General features: G+C 56.2%; 1 protein-coding gene across 5 annotated transcripts in view; it reads right to left on the reverse strand.

The window, feature by feature from the left end:
* LOC140732857 (glutathione hydrolase 1 proenzyme-like) overlaps window positions 1-12,568 on the reverse strand; it is a 141,225-nt gene that overhangs the window by 42,949 nt on the left and 85,708 nt on the right. For 4 of the 5 annotated variants that reach the window (XM_073055484.1, XM_073055487.1, XM_073055486.1 and 1 more), the window contains exon 9: window positions 1,720-1,931. In XM_073055484.1, the coding sequence (XP_072911585.1) occupies window positions 1,720-1,931 (212 nt within the window). The remainder of the gene's footprint in view (window positions 1-1,719; window positions 1,932-12,568) is intronic. The other variant, XM_073055489.1, reaches the window with a different exon arrangement.

Here is a 12,568-nt window from a genome sequence, read left to right on the forward strand (position 1 = left end):
CTGGGTCGAGTCGAGAGCCCGTCGTCCGCAGTTCCCGGGTCGAGTTGAGAGCCTGTCGTCCGCTGTACCTGGGTCGAGTCGAGAGCCTGTCGTCCGCAGTTCCTGGGTCGAATCGAGAACCTGTCGTCCGCAGTTCCCGGGTCGAGTCGAGAGCCTGCCGTCCAGCTGAGTTTTGTCAGCCATTTGCCGCTTCACGTGCTACCCTGAGTCGAGATACGAATGGACTGTCGTTGTTAGTTTTTGTCGTCTCGTGTCCAGCTGAGTACTGCAGGCCGTTTGCCGCTGCTCTGAGCCGCAATACGAATTGTCTGGTGTTGTTTGGTTTTGTCACTTGGGGGCCAAGTCCAAGTCCAAGCCGCGTAAGAATCCTAACCTGCTCTCCATGCCTGTGTCCTGCACTTGGGTCCGCTCCAGCCACTCACTGCAACAGTGCTGGGCAAACTGAGAGGTCTTAAGGTGGACAAGTCACCCGGACCAGACGGACGACATCCCAGAGTCCTGGGAGAGGTTGCTGAAGAGATAACGGATGCATTGGTCATGATCTTTCAAGAATCACTTGATTCTGGCATGGTCCCGGAGGACGGGAAAATTGCAAATGTCACTCCACTCTTTAAGAAGGGAGGAAGGCAAAAGAAAGGAAATTATAGGCCTCAGAGATTGGGAACGTGTTGCAGTCTATTATTAAGGTTGAGGTACTTGGAGATTAATGACAAAGTCAAAGTCAGCATGGATTCTGTGAAGAAAATCTGGCCTGAAAAATCTGTTAGGGTTCTTCGAGGAAGTAACAAGCAGGGTGGACAAAGGAGAGGCAGTGGATGTCATTTACTTGGATTTTCAGAAGGCGTTTGATAAGGTGCCACACACAATGCTTAACAAAATAAAATCCCATTGCATTACAGGAAAGATACTGGCACGGACAGAGGAACGGCTGACAGGCAGGAGGCAGTGAGTGGGAATGAAAGGGGCTTTTTCTGGTTGGCTGCCAGTGACTAGTGGTGTTCCTCAGGGGTCAGTGTTGGGACCGCTACTTTTCACATTGTTTGGCAGTGATTTGGATAATGGAATTGAAGCCATTGTGGCAAAGTGTGGGGATGATATGAAGATAGGTGGAGGGGTAGGTAGTGCTGAGGAAGCAATGTAATTGCAGCAGGACTTAGACAGATTGGAAGAATGGGCAAAGAAGTGGCAGATGGAATACAGTGTTGGGAAATGTATGATAATGCATTTTAGTAAAAGGAACAATAGTACATACTATTATCTAAATGGGGAGAAAATTCAAACATCAGACGTGCAAAGGGACTTAGGAGTCCTCAGGCAAGACTTCCAGAAGGTTAATTGACAGGTTGAGTCTGTGGTAAAGAAGGCAAATGAAATGTTGGCATTCATTTCAAGGGGAGTAGAATATAAAAGCAACGAGATAATGCAGTTCAGGGATGGTCCACGCTGCAGTGGACATTACTGGTGAGATTGTTGAGTTCCAGATGCCCATTGGCTGGGAGTCTTTACCCACAGACCCTCCCCACCCACCCTGTGCACTCAACCCTAGTCATCTTATCCCCCCAGAGACCCTCAGCACCATCCTTCCCCCAATTCCACCCCTCCCCCCACTCCCTCCCACACAGACATATCTCCCCATCTGTCCATCTCTTCTCCCCACACCCAGATCCACCCTCCACCCACTACAGAAGCACCAGGTTCTAGGAGGAGCCAGTGCCTTACTACAGGTTGATGGTGCTGGTCACCGACACAGCACTTCCGTCCTCAGCAACCAACGAGATGTGTGCGGTGCCGTGGGATTCGCTGGTGTAGAACTCTGGTTCATAGTACTGGATATCATGCGTGGTGTTGTCTGTGATCTTCGCCCAGAGTCTTGCTGCAAAGTAGTCGGAGGTCATGTTGGAGATGAGCTGTTCAGGAGAAGAGCAGAAGGTCTGGGGGTTGGCAGAGCATGGGGATTGTGTGAGGGAAAGCACAATGGGTCCGTCTTACTTGTACTAACAACAGACCGTCTCATTAATAAGGAACCAAATGTGTAGGTATTGATTGTCTGACAGGCAACCCAATTAACCGATCGGTTGTGTAGGTATTGATCGTCTGACAGGCAACCCGATTAACCAATTGGTTGTATAGGTATTGGTCGTCTGAGAGGAAACATGATTAACCAATTATTTGGTACTCTGAGCGTTGTTGTATAGGTGCTATATTGTTAAGTAAATTGCATAAACAGTGTCTGGAGACTGGCTGACAGAATGTGAGTGGATTGACAATTTAAGGTTGGATTGTAATCTTAGACCATAAGATATAGAAGAAGAATTAGGCCGTTCAACCCATCAAGTCTACTCCACCATTCCATTGTGGCTGTTCTCGGATCCCACTCAACCTGATACACCTGCCTTCTCGCCATATCCTTTGATGCCCTGACCAATCAGGAAACGATCAGCTTCTGCCTTAAATATACCCAGGGACTTGGCCTCCACTGCAGTCTGTGGCACAGCATTCCACAGATTCACTAATCACTGGCTAAAAAAAATTCCTCCTTACCTCTGTTTTAAAAGGTTGCCCCTCAATTTTGAGGCTGTGCCCTCTAGCTCTGGAAACCCCCACCATAGGAAACATCATGTCCACATTCACTCTATCTGGTCCTTTCAACATTCCGTCGGTTTCAATGAGATCCCCCACATTTTTCTAAATTCCAGTGAGTACACAGGGCCAAAACTGGGTTCCATGGATGAGCTGGGGTCCAATGCATGGATCGGGTCCCATGGACGGGCTGGGGTTCCATGTACAGGCTGGGGTCCCATGGACAGATTGAGTCCCATGGATGGGTTGGGTTCCATGGACAGATTAGGTCCTATGGACGGGATGGGGTCCCATGGACAGGATGGGGTCCCATGGATGGGTTGGGTTCCATGGACAGATTAGGTCCTATGGACGGGATGGGGTTCCATGGACGGGTTGGTTCCCATGGACGGATTGGGTTCCATGGACGGGTTGAGTCCCATGGACAGGCTGAGGTTTCATAGATGGTCTGGGGTCCCATGGACAAATTGAGTCACATGGAAGGGGTGGGTTCAATGGATGGGCTGGGTCCCATGGACAAATTGAGTCACATGGAAGGGGTGGGTTCAATGGATGGGCTGGGTCCCATGTACGGATTTTGTCCCATGGAGGGCTGGTTTCCATGGACAGATTGGTACCCATGGATGGGTTGGGTCCCATGGATGGATTGGGTCCCATGGATGGGCTGGGGTCCCATGGACGGATTGGGTCCCATGGACGGGATTGGATCCCATGGACGGGTTGGGTCCCATGGATGGTCTGGGGTCCCATGGACGGATTGGGTCCCATGGATGGGCTGGGGTCCCATGGACGGATTGGTTCCCATGGATGGGCTGGGGTCCCATGGACGGGTTGGGTCCCATGGATGGATTGGGTTCCATGGATGGGCTGGGGTCCCATGGATGGGCTGGGGTTCCATGGATGGATTGGGTACAATGGAAGGGCTGGTGTCCATGGCACTTTGAGTTGCACGGATGGTTTGGCTCCAATGCGCAAGTTGGGTTCCGTGGACGGGTTGGGACCCATGGACGGGCTGGGGTCCCAGGGACGGATTGGGTTCCATGGACAGATTGGGACCCATGGACAGATTGTGTCCCCTGGACTGACTGAGGTCCCATGGACGGGCTGGGTTCCATGAACAGATTGGGTTACATGGATGGGATGGGGTCCCATGGACAGGCCGGGTCCCATGTGCAGATTGGGTCCCATGGATGGGCTGAGGTCCCAGAGACAGGCTGGGTCCCATAGAAGGGCTGGGGTCCCATGGACGGATTGGGTCCCATGGACAGATTGAATCCCATGGACGGATTGGGTTCCATGGACCAGCTGGAGTCCCATGGATGGTTTGGGTCCCATAGACGGATTTGGTCCCAGTGATGGGCTAAGGTCCCATAGACAGGCTGGGTCCCATGGACAGATTGGGTTACATGGATGGGATGGGGTCCCATGGACGGATTGGGTCCCATGGACAGGCTGGGTCCCATGGAGGGGCTGGGGGTCCCATGGACAGATTGGGTCCCATGGACGGACTGGTGTCCATGGACACTTTGAATTGCACAGATGGTTTGGCTCCCATGGGCAAGTTGGGTTCCATGGACGGGTTGGGTTCATGGACAGATTGGGACCCATGGACGGGCTGGGGTCCCAGGGACAGATTGGGTTCCATGGACAGATTGGGACCCCTGGACTGGCGGTGTGTACATGAACAAATTGGGTTACATGGATGGGATGGGGTCCCGTGGACGGATTGGGTCCCATGGACCAGCTGGAGTCCCATGGACGGATTTGGTCCCAGTGATGGGCTAGGGTTCCATAGACAGGCTGGGCCCCATGGACGGGCTGGGGTCCCATGGATGGGTTGGGTCCCATGGACGAGCTGGTTTCTATGGACGGATTTGGTACCACGGACGGGCTGAGATCCCATGGACAGATTGAGTCCCATGGAAGGGTTGGATTCCATGGATGAGCTGGATCCCAGAGACGGATTGGGTCCCATGGACGAGCTGGGGTCCCATGGATGGATTGGGACTCATGAGCTGGGGTCCCATGGAGGGGCTGGGGTACCATGGAGGGGCTGGGGTCCCATGGACGGGTTGGGTCCCATGGACGGATGGGACCCATGGACGGGTTGGGTCCCATGGAGGGGCTGGGGTCCCATGGACGGGTTGGGTCCCATGGACGGGCTGGTGTCCATGGACACTTTGAGTTGCACGGATGGTTTGGCTCCCATGGGCAAGTTGGGTTCCATGGATGGGTTGGGTTCAAGGACAAATTGGGACCCATGGACGGGCTGGGGTCCCAGGGACGGATTGGGTTCCATGGACAGATTGGGACTCCTGGACTGGCTGAGGTCCCATGGACGGACTGAGTTCCATGAACAGATTGGGTTACATGGATGGGATGGGGTCCCATGGGCAGATTGGGTCCCATGGACGGGCTGGGGTCCCATGGACAGGCTGAGGTCCTGGAGACAGGCTGGGTCCCATAGAAGGGCTGGGGTCCCATGGATGGGTTGGGTTCCATAGACAGGCTGGGTCCCACGGACAGATTGAGTCCCATGGACAGGCTGGGGTCCCACGGACGTGCTGAGGTCCCATGGACAGATTGAGTCCCATGGAAGGGTTGGATTCCATGGATGGGCTGGATCCCAGAGATGGATTGGGTCCCATGGAGGGCTGGTTTCTATGGACAGATTGGTTCCCAGGGACGAGCTGGGGTCCCATGGATGGATTGGGACCCATGGACGGATTGGGTTCCATGAACAGATTGGGTCCCATGGACGGGCTGGGTTCCATGAACAGATTGGGTTACATGGATGGGATGGGGTCCCATGGGCAGATTGGGTCCCATGGACGGGCTGGGGTCCCGGAGACAGGCTGGGTCCCATAGAAGGGCTGGGGTCCCATGGACGGATTGGTTCCCATGGACGGGTTGGGTCCCATGGACGGATTGGGTCCCATGGACGGGTTGGGTCCCATGGACAGGTTGAGTCCCATAACAGATTGGGTTCCATGGACCAGCAGGAGTCCCATGGATGGTTTGTGTCCCATGGACGGATTGGGTCCCATGTAAGGGCTGGGGTCCCATGGACGGATTGGGTTCCATGGACAGGTTGAGTCCCATGGATGGATTGGGTCGCATGGATGGGCTGGGGTCCCATGGACGGATTGGGTCCCATGGACAGGCTGGGGTCCCAGGGACGGATTGGGTCCCATGGACAGGATTGGATCCCATGGACAGGTTGGGTCCCATGGATGGGCTGGGGTCCCATGGACGGATTGGGTCCCATGGACAGGCTGGGGTCCCAGGGATGGATTGGGTTCCATGGACAGATTGGGACCCATGGACAGATTGGGTCCCATGGACGGGTTGGGTCTCATGGACAGATTGAGTCCCATGGACGGGCTGGTGTCCATGGACACTTTGAGTTGCACGGATGGTTTGGCTCCAATGCGCAAGTTGGGTTCCGTGGACGGGTTGGGTCCCATGGACGGGCTGGGGTCCCAGGGATGGATTGGGTTCCATGGACCAGCTGGAGTCCCATGGACAGATTTGGTCCCAGTGATGGGCTAGGGTTCCATAGACAGGCTGGGCCCCATGGACGGGCTGGGGTCCCATGGATGGGTTGGGTCCCATGGACGAGCTGGTTTCTATGGACGGATTTGGTACCATGGACGGGCTGAGATCCCATGGACAGATTGAGTCCCATGGAAGGATTGGATTCCATGGATGAGCTGGATCCCAGAGACGGATTGGGTCCCATGGACGAGCTGGGGTCCCATGGATGGATTGGGACCCATGAGCTGGGGTCCCATGGAGGGGCTGGGGTACCATGGACGGATGGGACCCATGGACGGGTTGGGTCCCATGGAGGGGCTGGGGTCCCATGGACGGATTGGGTCCCATGGACAGGCTGGGGTCCCAGGGACGGATTGGGTTCCATGGACAGATTGGGACCCATGGACAGATTGGGTCCAATGGACGGGTTGGGTCCCATGGACGGGTTGGGTCCCATGGACAGATTGAGTCCCATGGACAGGCTGGTGTCCATGGACACTTTGAGTTGCACGGATGGTTTGGCTCCAATGCGCAAGTTGGGTTCCGTGGACGGGTTGGGTCCCATGGACGGGCTGGGGTCCCAGGGATGGATTGGGTTCCATGGACCAGCTGGAGTCCCATGGACGGATTTGGTCCCAGTGATGGGCTAGGGTTCCATAGACAGGCTGGGCCCCATGGACGGGCTGGGGTCCCATGGATGGGTTGGGTCCCATGGACGAGCTGGTTTCTATGGACGGATTTGGTACCACGGACGGGCTGAGATCCCATGGACAGATTGAGTCCCATGGAAGGATTGGATTCCATGGATCAGCTGGATCCCAGAGACGGATTGGGTCCCATGGACGAGCTGGGGTCCCATGGATGGATTGGGACCCATGAGCTGGGGTCCCATGGAGGGGCTGGGGTCCCATGGACGGATGGGACCCATGGACGGGTTGGGTCCCATGGAGGGGCTGGGGTCCCATGGACACTTTGAGTTGCACGGATGGTTTGGCTCCCATGGGCAAGTTGGGTTCCATGGACGGGTTGGGTTCAAGGACAAATTGGGACCCATGGACGGGCTGGGGTCCCAGGGACGGATTGGGTTCCATGGACAGATTGGGACTCCTGGACTGGCTGAGGTCCCATGGACGGACTGAGTTCCATGAACAGATTGGGTTACATGGATGGGATGGGGTCCCATGGACGGATTGGGTCCCATGGACAGGCTGGGTTCCATGGGCAGATTGGGTCCCATGGATGGGCTGGGGTCCCATTGGCAGGCTGAGGTCCTGGAGACAGGCTGGGTCCCATAGAATGGCTGGGGTCCCATGAATGGGTTGGGTTCCATAGACAGGCTGGGTCCCACGGACAGATTGAGTCCCATGGACAGGCTGGGGTCCCACGGATGGGCTGAGGTCCCATGGACAGATTAAGTCCCATGGAAGGGTTGGATTCCATGGATGGGCTGGATCCCAGAGATGGATTGGGTCCCATGGAGGGCTGGTTTCTATGGACAGATTGGTTCCCAGGGACGAGCTGGGGTCCCATGGATGGATTGGGACCCATGGACAGATTGGGTTCCATGAACAGATTGGGTCCCATGGATGGGCTGGGGTCCCGGAGACAGGCTGGGTCCCATAGAAGGGCTGGGGTCCCATGGACGGATTGGGTCCCATGGACAGATTGAATCCCATGGACGGTTTGGGTCCCATGGACGGATTTGGTCACAGTGATGGGCTAGGGTCCCATAGACAGGCTGGGGTTCCATAGACAGGCTGGGTCCCATGGACGGGCTGGGTTCCATGGACAGATTGAGTTCTGTGGACAGGCTGGGGTCCCATGGATAGGTTGAGTCCCATGGACAGGTTGAGTCCCATGGATGGATCTGGTTCCATGGACGGGCTGGGGTCCCATGGACGGATGGGGTTCCATGGATAGATTGGGTACCATGGACGGGCTGGGTTCCATGGATAGATTGGGTACCATGGACGGGCTGGGTTCCATGGATAGATTGGGTACCATGGACAGGCTGGGTTCCATGGATAGATTGGGTACCATGGACGGGCTGGGGTCCCATGGATAGGTTGGGTACCATGGACGGGCTGGGGTCCCATGGATAGGTTGAGTCCCATGGACAGGTTGAGTCCCATGAACGGATTGGATCGCATGGATGGATCTGGTTCCATGGATGGGCTGGGGTCCCATGGACGGATGGGGTTCCATGGATAGATTGGGTCCCATGGACGGGCTGGTGTCCATGGACAACTTGAGTTGCATGGACAGTTTGGCTCTCATGGGCAAGTTGTGTTCCATGGAAAGGTTGGGTTCCATGGGCAGATTGGGACCCATGGACGGGCTGGGGTCCCATGGACGGGCTGGTGTCCCATGGGCGGATTGGGTCCCATGGACAGATTGAGTCTCATGGACAGGCTGGGTCCCATAGAAGGGCTGGGGTCCCATGGACAGATTGGGTCCCATGGACAGATTGAATCCCATGGACAGATTGGGTCCCATGGACAGATTGGGTCCCATGGACCGATTGAATCCCATGGACAGATTGGGTCCCATGGACAGATTGGGTCTCGTGGATGGTTTGGGTCCCATGGCGGGATTGGGTCCCATGGCGGGATTGGGTTCCATGGATGGATTGTGTCCCAAAGATGGATTGGGTTCCATGGACGGATTGTGTCTCATAGATGGATCGGGTGCCATGGATGTGCTGGGTTCCATTGATGGGTTGGGTCCCATGGACGGGCTGGGGTCCCATGACAGATGGTGCTCTGGGATCACCAAGTGAAAGGCTGATGGGCTCTGGGATCAGTAGGTGAAGGGCTGATGGGCTCTGGGATCAGTAGGTGAAGGGGAGATGGGCTCTGGGATCAGTAGGTGAAGGGCTGATGGGCTCTGGGATCAGTAGGTGAAGGGCTGATGGGCTCTGGGATCAGTAGGTGAAGGGGAGATGGGCTCTGGGATCAGTAGGTGAAGGGGAGATGGGCTCTGGGATCAGTAGGTGAAGGGGAGATAGGCTCTGGGATCAGTAGGTGAAGGGCTGATGGGCTCTGGGATCAGTAGGTGAAGGGCTGATGGGCTCTGGGATCAGTAGGTGAAGGGGATATGGGCTCTGGGATCAGTAGGTGAAGGGCTGATGGGCTCTGGGATCAGTAGGTGAAGGGCTGATGGGCTCTGGGATCAGTAGCTGAAGGGGAGATGGGCTCTGGGATCAGTAGGTGAAGGGCTGATGGGCTCTGGGATCAGTAGGTGAAGGGCTGATGGGCTCTGGGATCAGTAGGTGAAGGGCTGATGGGCTCTGGGATCAGTAGGTGAAGGGCTGATGGGCTCTGGGATCAGTAGCTGAAGGGCTGATGGGCACCGGGATCAGTAGGTGAAGGGGAGATGGGCTCTGGGATCAGTAGGTGAAGGGGAGATGGGCTCTGGGATCAGTAGGTGAAGGGGAGATGGGCTCTGGGATCAGTGGGTGAAGGGGAGATGGGCTCTGGGATCAGTAGGTGAAGGGCTGATGGGCTGGGATCAGTAGGTGAAGGGCTGATGGGCACTGGGATCAGTAGGTGAAGGGGAGATGGGCTCTGGGATGTAGGTGAAGGGGATATGGGCTCTGGGATCAGTAGGTGAAGGGCTGATGGGCTCTGGGATCAGTAGGTGAAGGGCTGATGGGCACTGGGATCAGTAGGTGAAGGGCTGATGTGCACTGGGATCAGTAAATGAAGGGCTGATGGGCTCTGGGATCAGTAGGTGAAGGGCTGATGGGTTCTGGGAACAGTAGGTGAAGGGCTGATGGGCACTGGGATCAGTAGGTGAAGGGGAGATGGGCTCTGGGATCAGTAGGTGAAGGGGAGATGGGCTCTGGGATCAGTAGGTGAAGGGGAGATGGGCTCTGGGATCAGTGGGTGAAGGGGAGATGGGCTCTGGGATCAGTAGGTGAAGGGCTGATGGGCTGGGATCAGTAGGTGAAGGGCTGATGGGCACTGGGATCAGTAAATGAAGGGCTGATGGGCTCTGGGATCAGTAGGTGAAGGGGAGATGGGCTCTGGGATCAGTAGGTGAAGGGGAGATGGGCTCTGGGATCAGTGGGTGAAGGGGATATGGGCTCTGGGATCAGTAGGTGAAGGGCTGATGGGCTGGGATCAGTAGGTGAAGGGCTGATGGGCACTGGGATCAGTAGGTGAAGGGGAGATGGGCTCTGGGATGTAGGTGAAGGGGATATGGGCTCTGGGATCAGTAGGTGAAGGGCTGATGGGCTCTGGGATCAGTAGGTGAAGGGCTGATGGGCACTGGGATCAGTAGGTGAAGGGCTGATGTGCACTGGGATCAGTAAATGAAGGGGAGATGGGCTCTGGGATCAGTAGGTGAAGGGGAGATGGGCTCTGGGATCAGTAGGTGAAGGGCTGATGGGCACTGGGATCAGTAGGTGAAGGGCTGATGGGCTCTGGGATCAGTAGGTGAAGGGCTGATGGGCTCTGGGATCAGTAGGTGAAGGGGAGATGGGCTCTGGGATCAGTAGGTGAAGGGCTGATGGGCTCTGGGATCAGTAGGTGGCTGATGGGCACTGGGATCAGTAGGTGAAGGGGAGATGGGCTCTGGGATCAGTGGGTGAAGGGGAGATGGGCTTTGGGATCAGTAGGTGAAGGGCTGATGGGCTCTGGGATCAGTAGGTGAAGGGCTGATGGGTTCTGGGAACAGTAGCTGAAGGGGAGATGGGCACTGGGATCAGTAGGTGAAGGGGAGATGGGCTCTGGGATCAGTAGGTGAAGGGGAGATGGGCTCTGGGATGTAGGTGAAGGGGATATGGGCTCTGGGATCAGTAGGTGAAGGGCTGATGGGCTCTGGGATCAGTAGGTGAAGGGGAGATGGGCTGTGGGATCAGTAGGTGAAGGGCTGATGGGCACTGGGATCTGTAGGTGAAGGGCTGATGGGCTCTGGGATCAGTAGGTGAAGGGCTGATGGGCACTGGGATCAGTAGGTGAAGGGCTGATGGGCTCTGGGATCAGTAGGTGAAGGGCTGATGGGCTCTGGGATCAGTAGGTGAAGGGGAGATGGGCTCTGGGATCAGTCGGTGAAGGGCTGATGGGCTCTGGGATCAGTAGGTGAAGGGCTGATGGGCACTGGGATCAGTAGGTGAAGGGGAGATGGGCTCTGGGATCAGTGGGTGAAGGGGAGATGGGCTCTGGGATCAGTAGGTGAAGGGCTGATGGGCTCTGGGATCAGTAGGTGAAGGGCTGATGGGCACTGGGATCAGTAGGTGAAGGGGAGATGGGCTCTGGGATCAGTAGGTGAAGGGGAGATGGGCTCTGGGATGTAGGTGAAGGGGATATGGGCTCTGGGATCAGTAGGTGAAGGGCTGATGGGCTCTGGGATCAGTAGGTGAAGGGGAGATGGGCTGTGGGATCAGTAGGTGAAGGGCTGATGGGCACTGGGATCAGTAGGTGAAGGGGAGATGGGCTCTGGGATCAGTAGGTGAAGGGCTGATGGGCACTGGGATCAGTAGGTGAAGGGCTGATGGGCACTGGGATCAGTAAATGAAGGGGAGTTGGGCTCTGGGATGTAGGTGAAGGGGAGATGGGCTCTGGGATCAGTAGGTGAAGGGGAGATGGGCTCTGGGATGTAGGTGAAGGGGATATGGGCTCTGGGATCAGTAGGTGAAGGGCTGATGGGCTCTGGGATCAGTAGGTGAAGGGGAGATGGGCTGGGGGATCAGTAGGTGAAGGGCTGATGGGCACTGTGATCAGTAGGTGAAGGGCTGATGGGCACTGGGATCAGTAAATGAAGGGGAGATGGGCTCTGGGATCAGTAGGTGAAGGGCTGATGGGCACTGGGATCAGTAGGTGAAGGGCTGATGGGCTCTGGGATCAGTAGGTGAAGGGCTGATGGGCACTGGGATCAGTAGGTGAAGGGCTGATGGGCTCTAGGATCAGTAGGTGAAGGGCTGATGGGCTCTGGGATCAGTAGGTGAAGGGGAGATGGGCTCTGGGATCAGTGGGTGAAGGGGAGATGGGCTCTGGGATCAGTAGGTGAAGGGCTGATGGGCTCTGGGATCAGTAGGTGAAGGGGAGATGGGCACTGGGATCTGTAGGTGAAGGGGAGATGGGCTCTGGGATCAGTAGGTGAAGGGGAGATGGGCTCTGGGATCAGTAGGTGAAGGGCTGTTGGGCTCTGGGATCAGTGGGTGAATGGGAGATGGACTCTGTGCATGGATCAGCAAATGGAATTAAGAGATTGTAGCCATTAGAGAGACGGTTGCAGGAGGGGTAGGACTGGAAGATCAATGTCCATGGTTTTAGATGTGATGAAGTGGGCGGGGTTAAAGGGGGAGGGGTGGCCTGGAAAACTTTCCAGTCAGGGAAAATGTCAGACAACAGACTGGAGAGCTGGTCCACTGAAGCTATGCGAGTGGTACTGAGGAATAAGAAAGGTATGACACATTAATGGGGCCATATTACAGACCACCCAGCAG

Source organism: Hemitrygon akajei, chromosome 9 (genome assembly GCF_048418815.1).
Source record: "Hemitrygon akajei chromosome 9, sHemAka1.3, whole genome shotgun sequence".
Taxonomy (NCBI): Eukaryota; Metazoa; Chordata; class Chondrichthyes; order Myliobatiformes; family Dasyatidae; genus Hemitrygon; species Hemitrygon akajei.